This window comes from Dermochelys coriacea, chromosome 15 (genome assembly GCF_009764565.3).
Source record: "Dermochelys coriacea isolate rDerCor1 chromosome 15, rDerCor1.pri.v4, whole genome shotgun sequence".
Lineage (NCBI taxonomy): Eukaryota > Metazoa > Chordata > Testudines > Dermochelyidae > Dermochelys > Dermochelys coriacea.
In genome coordinates, this window is record NC_050082.1 from 20,301,750 (window position 1) to 20,323,162 (window position 21,413).

The 21,413-nt window shown below is 41.5% G+C and overlaps 1 protein-coding gene and 1 long non-coding RNA gene across 3 annotated transcripts in view; one reads left to right on the plus strand and one right to left on the minus strand.

Annotated features, from left to right (window-relative positions):
* The window catches only part of LOC119843986, a 146,497-nt gene that overhangs the window by 117,714 nt on the left and 7,370 nt on the right, over positions 1-21,413 (plus strand). Inside the window, exon 3 of the long non-coding RNA XR_005289115.2 lies at positions 20,424-20,580. This is a non-coding gene — a long non-coding RNA (uncharacterized LOC119843986). The remainder of the gene's footprint in view (positions 1-20,423; positions 20,581-21,413) is intronic.
* ADGRD1 (adhesion G protein-coupled receptor D1) overlaps positions 1-21,413 on the minus strand; it is a 252,094-nt gene that overhangs the window by 30,849 nt on the left and 199,832 nt on the right. The window contains exons 22-24 of one of the 2 annotated variants that reach the window (XR_006275876.1): positions 19,440-19,506; positions 17,145-18,034; positions 16,648-16,949 (exon numbers count right to left, since the gene is read on the minus strand). Coding sequence is in view for 1 of the 2 variants with exons in the window: in XM_038374066.2 (XP_038229994.1) it covers positions 5,848-5,939; positions 19,440-19,506 (159 nt within the window). In the remaining variant the exon portion in view is untranslated. Of the gene's footprint in view, positions 1-5,847; positions 5,940-16,647; positions 16,950-17,144; positions 18,035-19,439; positions 19,507-21,413 lie in introns of those variants that run through there. The other variant, XM_038374066.2, reaches the window with a different exon arrangement.

Consider the following 21,413-nt stretch of genomic DNA (forward strand, 5'->3'; position numbering starts at 1 on the left):
TAAAGACAAGAAGTTTTTATTTTAATTGTTCAGTAGGACCCTGATTCAGGAAGGTACTTAAGCACATGAGTACTCCCATTGAACTCATCTATTTCATTGAACTCAATGGAGCTATTCATGTGCTTAAAGTTAGGCACATGCTTAAGTACTTTCCCAAAACTCACCCTATTTGAGCTAGGTGGAAAATGCAAAAAATAGTCTATCAATATTCCTTTAAATATTTTAATGCATTCCCTTCAGCTATGCTTGTGCCCACTCTGTGTTCACTTCTTATGAACGGATTCAAGTGATTAAGTTTCAGTGACAAAAATGTTCACAGGCAGCAAATCACAAAGGCATAACAAGATTATTCATGGAAATCAACATCTGAATTCAAACACAAAATTATTTGTGCTGGAAATGCTTATGTGACTTGTTTGACCAACCACAGCTAAGCAACAGAGTTCATATTTTGAATATTTGTAAATAAACCATACATCATTAAATAATTCATAAAACAATTGAATAAATTCAGATAATAAACAATTGTGGGAAATTCTTCACTCAGCTCTAATTACTAGTTTGTATTTCTGTGCTAGAATTCAGGCACCCCTTAAATGTCCATAAAAGTGACCAGTTCTGAGTATTTTCACATGCAGGAATAGATGATTTGATACAAACCCAGACTGTGACCAAAAAAAGAACCTATCTACTGAACATTTAATATCTGGACTGCAACTGCAATCAGATTACCAGAAATCTTGAATTTAACCCCCTTTTGCTCCAAAAAATGTCTTAAGCATTGGACCTTCAAATGAGTAATTTTGCCATGATTCCTGCACATTTGCATCCCAAAGACGTGAGTTTTTCTCTTTGATGTTTCTTCTTGATCTTCAGCCAATTGTTTTTTAATTTGGGTTTTGTTTTTTTATTTAGTTCATAGGGGTTGGTTAATGTGCACCTGGTTTGTGTCTTTGAAACTGGAGTAAACTGATTAGCTAAGGATATGTCTGCTCCCTTCAGTGGGACATGCAACAACAGTAACTGAGAAGGTCACTTCACCCATATTGCACCATGCTGCAAGAGGAATTTAAATATTGGACAAGACATGGAGCTGATTCACTTTACAGCTAGACTCTGATTATTACAGAAAGCAAATTCCTTCTCCCTTTTAGTACTACTGTTTTGGTTTTGAAATTCAGGACTTTTTCCCATATTCCTGAATTTTTGAGGAAATTCAGTTTGTCAAAAGCAAATGCCAGCTTTCTGAACAAGAACTATACTGGGATATTTCATAGGCAGGAAGAGCTAGCAAACTGTCCAACTAGTATATGGTTTCAATGCATGTTGCACTTACAGCAAAGAGCTGGCATATGCTGTTCTGTAGTCATAATCCAATCAGCATGCTAACTCAGATCACTGCCATATGGAAAATCATGATCAATTACTATAAATAATTACATCAGTTTATTACTGTCTGTTGCCAAGAGAAACAGGTTCCCATTGGTAATATCCACTTGCATTGCCAAGTAACTTCATCTTTAGGGAACCTAATACACCATGGACAAACCAACACATCTCTACCAATATATTATCCTTTCTGGCTGGTATCATTGTGATCATGATTGCATTCTTATTCTATGAAGTACTTCAAATAATCTGTACCTTGATATTTCAAGGCACTAAGTGCCTTCCAGTCCTATGCACTCAATGGAAGTGTAAAACACTCAAGACCTTGTAACCAGTGTGTTTGGTACCTTGGAAGATTGGGCCCTGTATTAAGTAGAAATATATCTCTTCTTTTATTTTATGTTCCATGTACCATCTAAAATGTGCTTCTAGTGCAGTTACTCTCCGCTAACTTTTACATTTTGTCATGAGGCTCCATCACTTGATATTTTTTTTCTTTGGACCCAATATAGCATCCCTTTAATTAGCTTTCTTTTCACATAGCACATCAGTTCCCCTCAATCTGGTTAAAGTTTTCCTCTGGCAGCAAAACCTGGAAGAAGGTGGGCTTGATGAGCCCTTCCAATAAGAATTGCAGGCTAGAATTTTCAGACTCGGATGTCGAAATTTAAGTACCTACGTTTATGTTGATGTCAATGGGAGTTGTAGGTACTGAGAACGTCCGCAAATCAGGCCACTTATTTAGGTGCCGATATATATATTTTACACATCCACTCTTGTAAATGTTGACCCTATTTTCTTACCAAGGAGAAGCGAGCAAGCATTTGGCAGCCCTGCTATATTCCTTCTGCCACCTCTTACTTGTTTTTCATTCATTGCACTGTGCCCTCCAGTTCATTATCACCTGCCAACTTAGAAATCTTTCTATTTAAATATCATCATCCAAATTCTTTCAGGCAAAAACTCAGCATTCACCCTTGGGCTTCCCTGTCTTTAATTTCTTTCCATCTTGAAAAGACACAAGTTAAATCCTTCCCTCTTTTTCTGCCCCTTAGCTAGGGTAATTCGCTGCACTGTGCAGACCTTCCCTGGTACCACAATTTCCCCTGTACTGTAATTCTTATCCTTTCACCTTTGTCTGATGGGTTCTGATACTCTGAGCACTTTATGTGCCCGCAAAATCCCCTTATCCCCCGAGACAATACATAACTGCAGCAAAATTTTCAATTTGTTTTCAGTGCTTCCTTGCCTTGCAAAACCCACGTTGTCCCATTGCAATCAAGCTGGATTTTCTAAAAATACACCTGATGAATTCTTTCTAACATCATCCACTTTCCACCACAGCTAATGTCAAATGAAGGGTACAATCCAGATGGATGCCTGACAGGCCCTTTCTTTAAGGATGCCATTACATGAAGCATTTTGCAGCCTTCAGTGATTTCTCCCCCACTGATTTAACTTGTCGACTCAAACGCTACCTTGTAGTCCTTGGTGACAGTAGCTTGACGGAAACAACAGAGGTTATTGCCTTATTTTTATTTCCCTTTGCTCTGTGTCATTGTCTCAGCTTGCTATGCTCACTCACTCCAACATGCTCACATAATAAATCAGCTAATCAACATCCAGGATTTTCTGGTATTTAGTTCTTATCTTATATTGAAAAAAGTCTCTCATGCAGCTGTGAGAACACCAGAGAATCCTGTTCGGTTTGGTGGGATTAGCTTTCTTCTTCCTGGGAAAACTGCAACATGAAAGGGGTCAACTCTCCTTTAACACAAAAAATGTATAAACTCCCCTAAGCATGCAAGAAATACTAACTGCAAAGGCAAGAAATTGGATTTTGCTAATAGCATCAGGTTCAACACCTCATTTCTCCAACAATCCACATCAGTGCCCTTTTCCATGACATCTTCTAAGCATGGAAACCCTGATTCAGCAAAGCAATAACACACAAACTTGTGCCTTAACTGAAAGTTAAGCATGTGATTAAGTGCTTTGCTGAATTAGGGACTCCAGGACCTGGTCCTGAAAGCCCCTTATCTTCTCCTCATTCAAATCCCTCTGGAAGACCCACTTCTGCAATAACACCCACAGGAAATTAGCCAACAATGACATATCTATTTTACATTACTGTCTGCAGCGTGATTGTAGCCATGCTGGTCCCAAGATATTAGCGAGACTAGGTGGGTGAGGTAATATAAGAACAGCCATCCTGGGTCAGACCAAAGGTCCATCTAGCCCAATATCCTGTCTTCCAACAGTGGCCGATGCCAGGTGGCAGAGAGGGAATGAACAGAACAGGTAATCATCAGGTAATATATTTTATTGGACCTACTTGTCTCTCACCAACAGAAGCTGGACAAATAAAAGATATTACCTTGCCCACCCAGTCTCTGTAATATCTATTTTACCTATACTTAACCGAAGAGTTGTGCTACCATGATATACAGTCCATAACTGAATAACTTCATAATCTTACTGCTTTGCATCCTCCTGCCACACCTCTTTATTGTTTTGTTCTTTTTTTTAAAAATCTTCCTCATTATGTCAGGTCTGAAAGTAGATTGTAAGTTCTCTGGGGGCTTTTTTGTTCAGTTTTTACAGTGCCTGGCACCATGGGGTCCTAGTGTATGACTGGGGCTTCTAGAGGCCACTGCCACACATGATAATAAATAAGCTTGGAAGCTGCTCTGAGAAAGGACTGCATCTTTGTCTGTGCTGCCAGGTACCTAGCACAGTTTGGGACACTGAAAAATTAATAAGAAATAATTATCTATGTCATCAGCATACTATTAACAGTAAGGATAATGTCAGAGGCAGACTTAGGTTGTATGCACAGATTCATGGATGGCCACACCCCAAAATGGCCTAGAGCAGGACAAAGAAAAAAAAATCACATTTTCGATCTGTATGTCAGGCATTCTAACTCTGTCCCTAGTGTTATTTAAACAAAGGACCTTAAGCTCTACTCATTTGCACTTCACTGTGCTCCCACCTGCACTGCTCACAAGTCATAAAGATACCAATGGTATGTATTGATTTATACATCTTCCTATGGTATGTATTGATTCATAATCTCTCTCTCTCAATATATATTTATCAGTCACCAAAGTATCTAGGTACTCAGTGGTATCTATATAGCTTGTATTAACTTATGGACACTGTTTCTTTATTTTCATAGCTCTAATGGAAAATAAAAATAGTTATTGGCAGAGATGGCCATTTGTCTCCTTAGGTACTGTAATTCCTTCATGTTTCTGAAGGTCACAGGGACTCAGCCAGGCTCGAATCACCAGTCATTTTAATTTCCAGTGTTCTGAATTCATTACAGAATAATTAACTTATAGATTTTTGTGTAGGCATATTTACTGTTTTACCCTTCACTCGGAAGATATACAATAACTAAACTCACTTTAATTAGATCAGTGCCACCAATATTGGAAAGTTGCTGGTGTTTTAAAAATGAGGTGAGTAATTTAATCATAAAATGACTCTTCTTGTCACAATTTCAGGACAGCCTCACCAAATCCTAAGTGTACTGTGCATCGTGGCTCAGAAACATAAAAAGCAAATTGTCAACACGTTTTAGAGTGACTCAGTAATGGACACATTAAATCTGCCCTCTTTATATTTGGAGGAAAGCATTTTAGGAGATACAAGAATGTCTCTCTGGACTGTACAATACTGTGTTTCACTTAAATTCAGTGGGCTAAATTCTGCTGTCAGTTGCACTTATGCAACCCCATGGGTTTGGATTGAAGTTAGAATTTAGCCCCATGTGTTCAGATATCAGAGACATATATAAGTTAAAGTGTCACTTCCAAGCTTCTGGCGAGGGGATGGCACTTTAATAAGGCAGTGTTTTGGCTATGCCATCAAAAAGGCCACTACCATAGTGTGTAAACTTCTTTGATATATAAGAGCATTAAGCTCAAACTTAAAGTTAAGCATGGGCCTAGGTGCTTTTCAATAGGGATGGACTTAGAGGTAAACATGTGCTTAAATATTTTGCTGAGTTAGGGTCAAAATCAAGGATTATCCTCAGAAAGCCTGGGAATATTGAAATGTTCCAGTGTAAACTAATTAAATGACCGTTGCATTCTGTGCAATGTACTTTTGAATGTAGTTATTCTCTAAGGGGAAAGAAACCAAAGTGTTAATAGAAGGCACAATCATGAGTCGGTATGTGAAGGGGATTGTGATGGGATAGTAGGGGAACTACCTAGTTCCTGGCGAACAAGGGGTTAACTCCAGCTTCGCTTCCCCCTTCCACGGCACAGTTGCTCAGCTGTTGCATTAAAAATGGGGGGTTAATTTGCTGACTGTGACTGTTTGTTTTTTTTCCTATTGAGTCATCCTACCAATGTACAGAGATGAACACATGATATAGCCATCTATGACATAACATAGTTCTAAGTGATTCTCTTATTGCAAAGTAATGTGAATAGAATGACTTACTTGACTGCATTGGCATCTCCGTGCACCTTATAGTTGTCTGCGCTGATTCTCGAGATGACTCTGGTGACGGCAATGAGAATGCCAATATTGACCTAAATAAGAAAAAACAGGACTCAGTCAGGGAAATGAGCATGGAATATGTCAGAGACAGGGCCAGCTCTAGGTTTTTTGCTGCCTCAAGCAAAAAATTTGCTGCCCCAAGCTCAGAGAGCGCAACTGTCCAAGAAGAAAAAAAAAAAAAAGGGGGGGGGGTGGCTGGAATGCTGCCCCTGGAATTGTGCCTCCCCAAACATGTGCTTGCTTTGCTGGTGCCAAGAGCTGGTCCTGGTCAGAGATGCAAAGTGCACTGAGTTTGTATTTTACAAATCCAGCAGAAAAGGGTAACTTTTGCCTTTTATATTAACTTTCCAACCATAGGGCTATAATTTTGGTCTGTTCTTACTTAGGCTAGGCTGACAGTGGTCCCAAGGATAGTTTTGGTAGCTTGTACTCTTTTCCCTCTAGATGCCATTTTAGCAGTTCTGTGCCACCCACAAATTCCCCTGTGCTGGGGAAATTCTAAGAAACCTAAACCCACTGGTTCTCTGGCTGTTTTGCACAAAGCAGCAGAAGTGGGGGGGCTAAGATCTGGACCACTTTTTTTTTTAAAGCATCTTATTGGTTTTTTGTTTGTTTTTATAATGGATGTCCACTATCTGCAAATTGAGATTTGGGTTAGATGTGCTGAATGAGAATTGACCATTAGGTAGTTAGAAACTTTGCATCCCATCATCAGAAGTATGGATTTTACCACAATTGCAAGGCCAAAAAACCCTATTCTATATGTGAATATCTTAGATACCTACCAGCAGCTGACAAACTGGCCATGAAAACTGCAATGTGTGTGTGTCTGTGTTTTAGAAAGCACCTTCCTTTAGACCTTTCAGTGCTGAATTCTTGCCACTTACCAAAATTTGCTTGCAATGTTGGCATGAGATCATTTCGAAATAGAATTAAGGAAAAATGTTAAGCCTGAACTCTGCTTTACACAAAAGGCATGCTGCATTTGATGACAGGCCCAGCAGAAAAACATCCATGTAATGAAAAGAATTCCCAGGGAATCTTGAAAAGACTGACATGGAAAGACAGAACGAAGGATTGTTTGTCATCCTGTCTACAGTCATAGGGGAAGAAAAGGAGAAGGAAGCTTTACTATTGGAGGGACACTCTTGCTGTCAAAACACCTTAGCTTTTTGAGAGGGAGAGCGAGCGAGCTGGGAAGCAGGGAAAGTACAGTTCCCCCTTTCTAGTCTAAAGTCAGACACCAACTACAGTTAGTGTTGCCGCCTGTCCAGTTTTCACCAGGACAGGCCGGGTTTCGGCTTGTGTGTCTGGGTGCCATTCGACAAGCCCCAAGGTCCGTTTTTTTTAATCTGTGGCAACCCTAAGGAGAAGGAAGGAGGCAGCACAGCAGCAGCAGCCGCCACCTCCGGGGCCAAGTTGCTCACAAGGCTTGTGGCGTGCAGGGGCAGGGCTATGGGGGAAGAGGCGGGGAGGGGCAGGGCCTGGGGCAAGTGGTGGAGCAGCGATGGGACCTTGGGGGAAGGGGCAGGGCGGAGCCTTGGGGGTCTGGTTACTGCCAGGGCAACCCTAACTACAGTGTGTGTTGTTTACCATGGAGAAAGTACCATGAAGGAAGAAAAATAGAATAGGTCTGAACAAGAGGAGGAGGAGGATGCAGACTGTAGTGGCTGCTACTAATTATTTTTCACCTCAAAATGAGCAGAAGTAGTTATTTGTACATATGTGCTTTAATTATGATTTTTAGAATGAGAAAATATTTAAGATTTTTAAAGTTTAATGGCCACTGAGGCTTCTCAAGATCTTTTCCTTCATTGCCCTCAAGCCCTGTTTTTCGTCAACTTTAGGCACGTAGGTGCAGATCCTCAGCTCGTGTGTCCACTCATAGCTATGATTATTCACAGCAACTGAGGATCTGGCCCATCATTACTGCAGGACAACAGGTAGTAGAAAATCAAGAATCCCACTCTGGACTGGATCTAGAGCCATTTGAATAATTCCTTATGAAAGTTGGCACCATTTTCATTTACTGGTCTCTATGAAGTTGGATAATCTGAATATTATTCAGTAGGAATTTGGGCATTCCCTGTCTCCTTCCCCATCATTTGGAAATACAATTTTATTTTATTTACCAGGCTGTAATGGGCAGTCATGAGCAGCTTGCTTTTGATCTGACAGGATCACCATTCTCTGAAGCAGTTCTAGTTACCTTTTAATGTAAGCTATTTCGATCTGTTCCGAAACCCTTTGCATTGCATATCCTTATTTTTAATTGTGGATGATATTTTAAGCATGTGTTATAGATTTCATTGTTTTGGTCCCTCTATCTCTATTTCATATATTTGCACACAAACCCAGGGTCAAATTGTACTAATCATATTCATGTGAGAGTCCAACTGAAGGCAATAAGCCAATGGCTAAGGTCTTTATTCAGATTTTACTCAGGAAAAATTCCCATTGTAGCCAATGTAAGGTTTGCTTTGGTATGGGCTCAATGAAAAGGATCTGTTCCCCCAGTGGTGTTGACTGTTCCTTGAGGGGAGCAGAGAGTCCTCAACTCTTATTAGCTTCAATGGAAGTTGTGGGATCAATCAGAAAATGCTCCACACCTTGCAGAATTGAGCCCACACTGAATATGGACCATATGATCCAGTTATCAGAACCACTTGTGTGAGTAAGTCCAGTAGACTGCACTTTCAAAGCAAATGCAAACAAAACCTGCTTTCTAAAACACAGAATGTTTAGCATTTGTAGCTGAATTTCAGTTTCAGAATTATATATAAGTAAGAAACTATTTGAAGCCTGAACTTCATTGATATTTTGGGACTTCTGAAATGCTAGTTGTTTATAAATTCTTTGATCTTCTCCTCCTGTGAAGTCACTATCACCATGTCCCCTTTGCAGTATGTCAGTGAGATTGCTATCACATAGCAAGAGAACACTGTGAACTTACTACAGAAAAAATAAAGACCCATCATAAAATCAGCAAAGAAATTCTTAAATTTCCAGAGTTCCATATCGTAGTGCCTTGTACCCTGCATCTGCAGAAATGTCTTGTATTCCCAAAGGCTAATTGCATTACAGTTTGGATTTTCTTACAATACTCAGGGGACGAAAGCTCTCTAAAAGCACTGGGTTAAATCAGGAAATGAGTTTTGTGCAAGAACGTTAAGAAGTAGTTTTAGGGCAGATAAGCTATTTGGGAAATTAGTGTTCACTGAATAAATGGATTAGATATGAACTTCTTACTTTATTAATGTGTTAGCAAGCAAAGTATGGAAGCAGTTGCACTCCAATTATAATATGAAACTGAAATTCAGCCACTGAATTGTTCCACCAATGATTTTTTTGACATCTGGCATTAATACCTTGTCAACAATATGAATAGAAGAATGTTGGGTTGATGAAACACCATTGTATTTTAACTTACAAAATAACGCAACCTTAAAATTGCTGCAGATTTACAACCCAATATGAGAGACACACATACAGAAGCCTCACATATTAGAATGTTGAAGCTAGAGGAATAAACGTTTAGATAAGGGAATTGAATGCTGCTCCTATTTCTTATTTTTCTGAAAGATCAGAATTGACTTCAGAGTTGCAGTTATTCTGCTTTATAATTACTCAGGAACTTGCTTGTACTGCTTTTTTAAAAACACAGTTAATAACAATAGCCAGATCTCCTGATTTACAGGGCTTATATTTGGGCAAAACTCCCATTAAAGTCAATGGGACAAATCCTAGGAGGTGATGAGCAGCTGCTAGTCTAAGAAAAGTGAATGGGAGTGGCAGGTGAGCCAAAGTCCATGGCAAATCTCCCATTGACTTCAATGAGCTTTGGATAAGGCTGAAGAACATTTCACCTGAGTGAAGACTACAGGGTTGGGACCACAGTTACAAAGGCAACCAAGGCTGTTTCTAAGTCCTTTCAGCATCAATTTTCTCTCTTTATGAGACTTTTTTCCCAGAACCAGTTTCTGAAAAGTTGAAGTATATGGGCCACATCCTGCATTCCTTATTCATGCAAGTAGTTCTGTTTAAGGGAAGGGGGTCCCCAACAGGCAAGCAAGGCTTGGCCCCACAACTGGAATTTCAGTGGAATGTCTGCTGTTGCAGGACCTGATGCTGCAATCCTTTGTTAAATCTCCCACAGGTATCTAGGGGTGGCTTAACTGCAGGATCCTGCCTCTAAAATAAGTCAGTGGGAGTTTTGCCATTGACTACAATGGGGCTTAGTTTCCAGTTAGAGATGAGTAACAATCCAAAGGTTGCTCATCTGAAATACAGGTCTACAAAGCTGGGCTGAAAATTTGGCAGGAACAGGTTCTTTCCTTTATTTAGCCAAAATTTTAATCTGGATTTATTTATGTTTCATCCAGATTCCCTCCAAATCTCATTAGATTTTTGTTGCTTCTCTTGTGCAGCCCAGAAACTCCATGAACAAAGCTTTATGCCTGGCACTTTGGGACTTTTGCATCCACTCTAGGTCAGACCCTGGAAGGTGCAGACACATTCAAAAAAAGTTTCCAATACATTAAGTTAATTAAATCCATTGACCAAGCTTCTTTAAAACACACACTTTTAGGTTCCACATGAGTTTCAAGCAAAATTTCAGGGGGTTAACTGAACAGATTCACCCATCCTTAGCTTTAATGTATTTCCTGGGGACATGAGTTAATTTTCTTGCCATCGCAACATCATTACTAGCAATACTAACATCTCAAGTTATTGTGGCAGAGGTCCACTGCTAAATCACATGGGAAATCTGTAGTGGATGTTATGCATTTCCATTTGCTGCTAATCAGTTAAAGCAGATGGATGTTCAAAGTTGGAAGATCAAGGGGCCTAATTTTGCTCTCAGCGACCCCAGACCAATTGTGGGGTCATTGTGTTGATTTAAAGGGAGTTACTTTGGATTTTCACAAGTGTAGCTTAGAAGAATTCACACCTGGAAGTTCTGCATCACGGGTCAGGGCATGGCAGAAGGGTTAGGAATAGAGGAGATACACAGTAAAGCAAGCACTGATGGAAAGGTCTAATCAGACCCTTATTTGTTGTCTTTCCTAGCTTTAGTCTTTCACATTTGATTTCTTATCATCAGTTTAATTCTTTCAAAAATGCTGCATGTCTTTGTGTAGAAAAAAAGGAATAAGGAACTTTATTTTAAATGAGAAAAAGTGCTAGTGCTCAGACACTGATGTGGATAAAATTAAGGAAGCTCAACTCCTGAGAGTTGTGTCCCCATCCAGCAAAGCACCTTAGCATGTGCTTGACTTCAGTGAAACTATTTGCTTGCTTAAAATTAAGCATATGCTTAAGTGCCTTCTTGCTTCAGGGGCTCTAAGCATTAGGGGCCAAGTTCTGCCCCCCACTTACTCCTCAAGCAGACTGACTTAAATCAGTGGGGCTACTTGCAGAGCAAGGCACTATGTAATGAGAACAAGAGTGGAACATGAGGCCCGCAGGGTGACCTGCCCCCTAGGTGCTCCCTTACTCATAATAAAGAGTACCTTGAAGTCAGTGGAGGGAGGCATTTCAGTGTAGGGCACTGTACTGGGACTTGGGAGTCTTGGGTTCTATTCTCAGCTCTGCCTGTAACCTTGGGCAAGTCACTTCACCTTCCTGTGCTTTTGTTTTCCCATCAGTAAAATGAGATTGACCTCTTTTGTAAATTGCTTTGAGACCTATTGCTAGAAAGTGCTGTGTAAGAGCTAGCTGTTATTACAGAATTGGGTACTAGGTACTATTCAGCGTGAGTGTGTCAGCAAGTTGCCTTCAGTGTTTAGTATTTACAAAATAGTACCATTCGTAGGCATGGATTGCACATGAGACAAGAGCCCCAATTCCCAAAGGAATGTCCTCTCCGGGCCACTAATGAAAAAGCAATTAGCCCACGTCACCATGGTACAGAATTCTTTGTTGTGATGACCTTTTACTCAGATGTGCACACTCATCTACAAAATTGCTGTTGAAGAGAAATTCTTGTAACGGGATGGGATCAGCCTAGGAAAGTAACGATTTATGGCAAAGCAACATAAAGGACCAGCAAACTACTGTCCAAAATTTTCCTCAGCATGATTGCTACCTTCTTGGTCTGTTCAATGTCTTTGCTACTACCCATCACCCAGGAAGCACAGGAGTTTGGGTTTTCACTAGAATTGCCTTAATTCTATCATATCTATGAAAACACATCAAGGGCACAGATGCCTGATCATGAACAAAGCCGTCTGCCAGAAGTCTTTACTACCTTGTTCCAAATATACAGATTCTTTTGGAGAGATGTTTCCTTGAGCACAGTCTGACTAAGATTAATTTGCTTTTCAAATCAGCAGAAAGAACGAATAGCAAAGTTTGATATTTTCAGGATATTGCATGGGGGGTTTCTTCATGTTCTTAAAGGCCTAAGATCTAGGGATTAGAAGGGTGCCCTACAGCTCTTCATGGCACCATCCCCTCATGTCCCTTGCTTCAAATCCTGAAGCAAGCACTTCTGGCGGCTGCGAATCCACACATGGTCAGAGTGTAGGAGATGGTGGGTCGATTTGTTGCCCTTATGGGAAACTACTGGAGGCTTTAACTTTTTCCACAGACACAACTCCCATCACTCCGTAGCTCCCTTTTAAGGGGGCAGCTCCTGGTGGAAGCAGCTCTAGCAGCATGGCTCCACTGCCTGGCAGGCAGAGGCATAGGAGCTGCACCGATCTGGCAGAGAGAGGCACCCATTCCATGCGGGAGGGGGCTGCAAAGCCTGCTCCCCCCATGGAATGATTGCCTATATGCCATTTGCCTCTGCTGAGGCCCCCTACATGGAAACCCTGTGGGTGGGAGCAGTCAGGCATTAAGTACTGCCTTTTGAGCCATACTTTCCTAGCAAAACAACATTTCAGGCAGCTAATGGCTAGTTTGCTACTTAAAGAGCTTTTGCTGCTAAATAACAGGATGACCACACACACTCTCTCTCTCTCTCTTATTCCCTAGGGTATTAATCCATTTCTCAAGTAGAATATTCAGTTGGCACTATTTGCTGCTCTTTTGGGCTGAGCTGGATTTGGAATATTTTGCAAATTATTGTAAAAACACTACCCCAGTTCATTTATTCTCCCTCCATTTGGCTTGCTCTTTCTTTCTTCAAATATTTGAATCCACATAAGAATATAACTTGTCCTGCCAAGAATACTGTGTAACAAATAAAAAGTTAGGGCCAGGTAGTTTAGCTCTAATTCACACTGGTGAGCAGTTACTCAGACGAATAGTGCCACTGATGTCAAAATTCACCCCTGGGAGTAAGTTCTTCATTATCTTCCCCTTTGTATTTAATACTGTCTTTGGGCATTAGTTTAGGAGGACTTGATTATGCTGATTGCCTCACATGTCCTACACAGCAAGACAGCAAGTGCTGAGTCAATGAGGAAACAATTTGATTATTGGATTATTTCAGTCCTTCACCATTTATGGATTCTTCTACACTAGAAACGCTACAGTGGCACAACTGCAGCATTGTACTGTAGACACTTACTAAAGCCACAGAAGGGCTCTAGTAAATCCATCTCTCCAAGAGGCAGAAGGTAAGTCAAGAGAATAATTCTTCTATCAACATGGTAATGTCTACACCTGGGCTTAGGTCAGTTTTAATTACATCATGCAAGAAAAAAATGAACATGTTATGAAAACAAGCCCAGGACTCTTCCACCATACTCACAGCCACCCATCTACCTGTCACTTGCACTTGTGCTTTCCTTTAACGTGAGAGAGAAATTCTCCACCTATCACATGGGATTCTTTAGCTATGCCATTAATCTCATCATTAAGCTTTTGGTATCAGGCAATTTCTGCCATGTCAACATACCAAGCTTGTAAAACGAAGACATGAGCTGTTTCACCTTGCCTGTTAAATGTCTCTAGAGTCCTAGCAAGCACTTCCATCAATATTAACTTCCCTATGACTTTTCACAGCACGTAGAGTGAGCGGGAGCGGGGCTGGGCTACACTGCCCATGAAATGTCCTGATTCATCGGATCTCCTGACCACTCTCCAGCAGCCAGGCTCCATCAGATGCCTGGCTGCAGCCCCACTGGCAGAGGGAAGCAGCGGAACCACCAACTGCTATCCCCCTTTGGGTGTAGCTGTAACGGCCAGTTTACCATGAGTGAATCAAGCCCTTTGTAGGCTCTTAAATGCTTGTATAGTGCTGTGATGAACATGGTGACTATCAGCATCTGCTGTATGTGCAGCTCTCCTCTTGGCTTGTGTCAATGGCTCATTTGCAAATGCAATGGGTGGGAGGTTCTCTAGGTGCAGGAGCATTTGGGGTCATCTCACTGGAACTTTCCTTTTGCTATTCTAGCCCACTATGGTAAAGTCGATGCTCCACCAGCAAAATAATGGGGGCATGATTTTTGTGCTGTGCCTCCTTAGTGTGAACAGAAGGCACAGTTTGTGGGGGACAGGTGTAGTTTGGCATTGCCAGTATGCTCCAATCACTCCCCATCCTGCTCTCTCCTGCAAGTCCCCACCACAGACCCCTCGCTGGTGTCCATGCAGGAAAGGGGCATAGAGCTCTTGGACCACGGGCATTCCATGCCACTCAGCCCCTCTCCAACATCGAAAAAATGGCCCAGAATCTGGACTCATGACTTAAAAATCAAAGTAAGGCCTTTAACACAGAAGTGTGGTTACTCTAATCAATATAAAAAGGAGGACTTGTGGCACCTTAGAGACTAACAAATTTATTAGAGCATAAGCTTTCATGAGCTACAGCTCACTTCATCAGATGCATTCAGTGGAAAATACAGTGGGGAGATTTATATACACAGAGAACATGAAACAATGGGTGTTACTATACACACTGTAACAAAAGTGATCAGGTAAAGTGAGCTATTACCAGCAGGAGAGCCGCGGGGGGACCTTTTGTAGTGATAATCAAGGTGGGCCATTTCCAGCAGTTGACAAGAACATGTGAGGAATAGCCGGGGGGGGGAGGGATAAACATGGGGAAATAGTTTTACTTTGTGTAATGACCCATCCACTCCCAGTCTTTATTCAAGCCTAAATTAATTGTATCCAATTTGCAAATTTATTCCAATTCAGCAGTCTCTCAGTGGAGTCTGTTTTTGAAGTTTTTTTGTTGAAGAATTGCCACTTTTAGGTCTGTAATCGAGTAACCAAAGAGATTGAATTGTTCTCTGACTGGTTTTTGAATGTTATAATTCTTGACATCTGATTTGTGTCCATTTATTCTTTTACGTAGAGACTGTCCAGTTTGGCCAATGTACATGGCAGAGGGGCAATGGCACATGATGGCATATATCATATTGGTAGATGTGTTTATCAATATGTTTATCTATTTCTCATTTGCATTATTGTCCTGATCCCACAATCTACTACAGGAGTCATAGAGGCCTAATTGATTACAGTATCAGACGATGATGCTGTAGAGAGGTTTTCGGCCGAGTAATGCTCTCCTTAATCCCAGAAAACAACCCTGACTCCTCGAATAATCAAAGAGATTAAGCACCAGTTCACTGTAATTTAATGTGTGGGCATAATTAAACCGTTGTAATACATTCATGTATCAGTAACTGAGTCATGAACCTGCACTCTTCTCTCGAAAGATTAAAATCATTACAACCAACAGATGTACTCAAAGCAACCATCTGAACATAACAGGCCTGCTTTAGCTAGCCATTCCTTCACCAAGTGTTTAAACTGTAGTGCCTGATGTTCCATTCCAAAGTGGAAGGAACAGCCGGAATCTCATATCACGGTATAGTTCTAACATACCGTTACAGGGAAGGGGAATGTGCAGGCCATATGATACTGCCCCCAGAACTCTGCTGGTGGGAATAGCTTATCTAGTGATTTGTTACCCATTTCTGCAATGTGCTGAGTGCCCCCAAACCCCACTGACTGCAATGGGATTTGAGGGCACAGAGCCCCACGTTTTGAACACCCAGGCATGGAAAGAACAATAGATTTGAATACTAGTGAAGGGACTCAGCCCTCAGAGGTGCAGAAACTCCATGCCCTGTAGTTTGCTCTGTGTGGGGATCTTTTTGATGAGACATTTAAAAATCCAAGAGCTGTCTGTTCTGCACACTCATTTATGATCCCAGGTCACTTGTTCATAAGAGCAGAGGCTTGCTCCACTAACTTTGCCCAAATTTCCCCACCATTGACTCTTTCAGAATTAAGAGCAATGTGGGGGCTGATCTGATCTCCACCAAGTGGTAAGTGACCCCAAAGAACCATCCAACAGCTGCGGCTCTGGCCACACCAATAACTCTCCCCCTACACCACAGGGGGTTGCTTAGGATCCAGCTACATTACCTGGGGTATCCCTGGCTGGAGGGACAGGGCCAGTCTCTGATCCCTTTACACTGCCAGAGTGGCACAAAGGGAGTAGAGCACGGTAGAGAATCTGGCCCATTAATTATAATATAATAGGCATCCACTGTATAAGTGGTTTGCAGGTATTTTCTTTCTATACCTGCCTCTCTCTCTCCTCTGATGTCAACACTGGCCAAGGAGGATTTCAATTGCTCTTACTCTTAACAACAATAGCATTCATAATAAATGATGGCTAAACCATGCACATTAATATCCTCTGCTTTGAATGTTTTTAATTAACTTTTACATTTACAATATTACTGTTTCCTCCACCAGGCAACTATTTTGGCAAAGATTTTGTTTTGTTTATTGATCATAAATATTTACTTTGATTATTTGAATATGTATTTTAAAACACTGGATGGCTCAAGAGAGAAACATGGATCCATGCACCTCTAGAGTGTTAATCACTGTATAACCTGGGCTAGATTTGAACTAAAACTTGTTTCTGATGCTTGCTTAGTTGCTGAAGAAGCAGTTATGAATAATAATGCTATATAGAACTTTTCACCACCAGTTCATTGGTCTAAATCTCTCTCTCATATTACTATATGTTTCTTAGGCATTTCTGCAGGGCCTATAGATGTAATTTCTGATTGCTGATTATCACAAGACTGTATTCTAGTGCTAATGTATAGCTATTATCTGAGATGCTGTGTGTACAATAAAAAGAAAAGGAGTACTTGTGGCACCTTAGAGACTAACAAATTTATTAGAGCATAAGCTTTCGTGAGCTATAGCTTAGCTCACGAAAGCTTATGCTCTAATAAATTTGTTAGTCTCTAAGGTGCCACAAGTACTCCTTTTCTTTTTGCGAATACAGACTAGCACAGCTGCTACTCTGAAACCTGTGTGTACAGTGGTTCCCATTAAAATTCCAATACATTCTCTTGCAAGTAGTTACTGTTACCATGGTATTTGCATTATTCCCTAGGTATTCACAATACTACAAATATGGAACACTGTGAATACTACAAGAATGTAATGTACATGCAAAGGCAAGGGTATAAAGATTTTAATGGCAGCCACCATAGTTTGATTTGAGTGTTACTATAGTAACAAAATAGTTTCTGGTTTTAAATTAATAAACTTTATTGCTTTAATAGCGGCATATAGTAGTATCTGTGATTTTCCCATACTTGATAAAAATAGCTATGATCTTATTTGCAGTTTATTTCAAATACTGCATATTATGTTGTTATAAATAAATCAGAGGGGGAAAAAGAGACTTTACTAATACAGAACTTTTCATTTTTTAAATATTTTGGTAACATGAATTTAAAAGATATATTATTGCTATTTTAATAACATAGGGCCTAACTATGCATCCATTACTCACATTGGAGATCATTATTCATGTGAGTAATTCATATGAGTAAGGCTGATACTACTGGTCCCATAAACACTAAGGACAATTTAATAACATAGTAACAATCCTATTGTTTTGAAGCTAGATAACTTTGAGGATCTGGCTATGGAACTTCATACATAGAAATGAGCCATGAAGTTTGAATTTGGACCCAAGTCTCCACAAAGGAGGAGGAGCTTTGGATTCATCTTAGAGAGATGAACTTAAGCGGAGAAGTTTGGATCCAAATCTGACCAGCCTCAAAGTTTGAATGGGGTCAGAGTCCCTGTTCTAGGATCAGGCTGATCTGCAGACAGGCCTAATTTTTCTAAGTGCGGCACTTAGAAAATGACTGGGCTTCACATATCCTGAATTCAACTCTCAGGCTTCCTGTGCAATGAATGGAGGGAGACAGGTGCCTATGTCTGGGTTTCACAAAAGCCAGCACGCTGTGGGAGGTAGCTGCCTAAGCTAGCCAATGGAAGATGCCAAGAAGAGGGGGCATGTCCTAATCCTCACTGCTATCAGGGAGTTTGGTGCCTAAGTCTGGGCTGGAGGGACACACCTTCCTCTGCTTGGGAGTCTCAGCTGTGAAACCTTTCCTGGAGTCCGGAGGTACCTAAGGAATTTCTTGCAAGGTGGCAGTAGACCTCCCTCCAAACTTTTAGCCTAGTGGTTAGAGCACTTGGGATGTGGGAGCCTCCTTCAAGTCCCCGCTCTGCCTGAGGGGGAGAAGGAATGTGAGCAGGGATTTGCCACCTCCCAGGTGAGTGCCCTAACCGCTGGGCTATGCGATATTCTGATGTGAGGCTCCCCCAGGCTCTGTTCCATTTTGGATAAGAGTCATTGGTGCAAGGAGACTGGATCCTGGGTGAGTGCTCTAACTACCAGGCTATGGACTCGTTCTCATGGTGGCACAGCTTCAATGGGAGAGGCTGAGGGAGCCCCCACATTGGACTATCCCATAACGCAGGAGTTATAGCACTCCTCTGAGAGGTGGGAGAACCCGGTTCAATTCCCGGGTGCGTGCCTCCTGCTCCTCCTCCTTCCCCATCCCCAGCCATTTTGGTGAGCTCAGGTGAGGGGACCAATGCGGTAAGCATGACCAGAGCATACTTCCCGGCTTGGGCGCCGCAGGGGAGTTAGTGGAGGAAGAGCTCTCTTCCCCTGGTTTGTGAGTCTCACTGGGGCTTAGGCATACAGACACCAAAAGGGTGTATCAATGCACATGCTGCAAAAACTTAGGTGTCAAGTGAATTTAGGCCCCTCCAGGGTTCAGTGGCAGCTGAGGAGTGGTTTTGTGAATACCAGCAGTGTCTGGTTCTAGGATTCAGGCACCTAAAGTGGCAGTTAGGCACCTAAGCCCCTTTCTGATTCTATCCCATAGCATTCAATTGGAGGGACATAGGTACAATGGTACATGTAGAATACAGCAGGCTTTACTGGTAGTTTTCATGTAATTTTTCCCATTAGAATTTCAGTGGCTGGTGGCTGTTGCAGCTTAAGGCCTATCAGCATGAAGACATGCACTGGGGACTAGTGAAATGAGCAGTCTGGAAGTGAGGAATCTGCTCACCTAAACAAATACTAACGTGTCAATCAAAGTAAAATGAGGGCATTTGAGTGAACAGAAAGAAAATAGCTCAGACAGGCACCAGGCCATACCATCGACTTCAGTGGGGTTGTCCAGTGTTACTGAGGATGGAATTTAGGCCTGTGCCTTCAAGTAAAACCGTACTGTGGGACTGAAACGCATGTGCAATGAGAGGCTGGCAGCCCAAGGGAGTATACATACCACAATTACAAACAATGCTGGGGCTACAAAAGCCCAGATTGCGCCGTTCTTCAGTGAAAGCCAGCAACTGCAGGGAGAAGGCAGAATGGTTACTATCTACTCACTAGTGGAAGATCAAACACGAGATCATTTTAATTAGCAATGCACTTAATGAGAAAGAGAAGAAAGTATGGTACAGAATGGCTGAGAAATTGTAAAACAGGAAACATGGATGGAGCTAATTGCATCCTCTTGCTTCCCCCCCACTCCTCCTACTCAAGGAGTCTCCGGCAGGGTCTCTCTTGGATTTGTATATTGCATAAGGAAGTCTGCCTGTAATTATCTGCTGCAGTGTGCTTCAAGATGGTGTGAAGGAGACACAGAGAGAGAATACCTAAGCTGTCCTTTTTGGCAACTGCACCGTGTAATATGGTGTTTATCAGAAGAGAGGATTCACATTGTCTTTGCAACAAGAACAAAATCGAAGACTTCCTCTCTTGTTCTTCAGGCTGCTGGGGGATGAGGAAGGGATTGGGAAAGGGGATGACAACTTTCAGCTTAGTTCTTACATTTTCAGTTTGGAATGGACAAAAACAGAAGGAAGGAGTAATCCATTCATTTAACAAAAACCTGTATCATCCTGTAATGACTTAAACACATGAATTACCTTAACCATCAAAAAAAATGAGGCGTACTTGTGGCACCTTAGAGACTAACAAATTTATTTGGGCATAAATAGTCCAAATAGTGTCTAAGGTGCCACAAGTACTCCTCGTTTTTTTTTTGTTTGTTAGTGTGTATCAGCAAAAAACCAAACAAACACAGCTACCACTCTGAAACCTTACCCATCAAAAGGATCAGGCCCTATGGTATTCTCTCAGGTCAGTTTGCTTTTTCTGCTTACAATGCCCCATACTCCATGTTCAGAATTTTAGTCCCCAAACCATCTCTAAATCTGTTTTACTAATTTGTTTAATCAGTCAATCATCTTTTCTCTTACTACAGACATTCTCAGACTCTACATTATTGGATTCTTCTGACAAAGCACAGCCAGAGGGGTGCTCAGAGCATGTGTAACACTGATGGATGGAAACATTTATGTCCACATAGAGAAAGTCATACAGCCTAGGGGACTGCTGGGTGTGTAATATCATGCCTTTGGGTAGGTTGTCAGCCATGGAGATTGAACCTGTGATCTTTTATTCTAAACCCATGAGCCTCAACTGCCTGAGATACAAGGCCCACCTCAGTTAGCCAAGGCTGTACCTGGCTAATCAAGCTCTATCTGTGGCTCGGCCAGCAGTAGAGGGGGCAGAATGCTATGCTGAGCGGGTGTGATTTAGAAGTGGAGAGGGTTCAGAAGCAGCATTTACTACACCTTTTAAAAGATGCATCATCATCTCCAGCAATGGCCCTAATACTTCCTCCCTGAATTAGATCCATATCTTTCCCTAAAAGCCAGAGGTAGTAACCCCTCTATTCCTCCCTCCCCCCAAGCCCTGTAATTGCTGGAGGTAGATTGCTCTTCCTTCTCAAAATCCTGCTCCCCAATAAGATATATTTATAGAGAGCTTTATGTCCTCCAGGGCGTCTTCAGTCCTCCAATCCTGCCCCATCTAAGACTAAGAGCAGGAGAGCTGGTTAGCTGTCTCAGTCCAAATGAATCCTTGAGCAATTCAGTTTTATTAGTAAAATAAATATGCTCAAAACAAAAGTGAACATATATAAATACCCTTACATACACGTGTATTTATTGGTTGTATTACAGTGCCCAAAGAGATGGATCCAAACCGGAACACTAGATCTAAGAATCTCTTCCACCATCTCATCCCCAAACTCTGAGGAAGTTCATACTCAGCTCTGATTATGGATCTGAACTTTCAAAGTTGAGCCCAGCCCTGGCAGATGTGCAAATAGCCTCAATATATAGACCTAATGTGCAATACATAAGCGATAAATAGTGCTAGACACCCTCAATTCCCACTGAAGTCAATG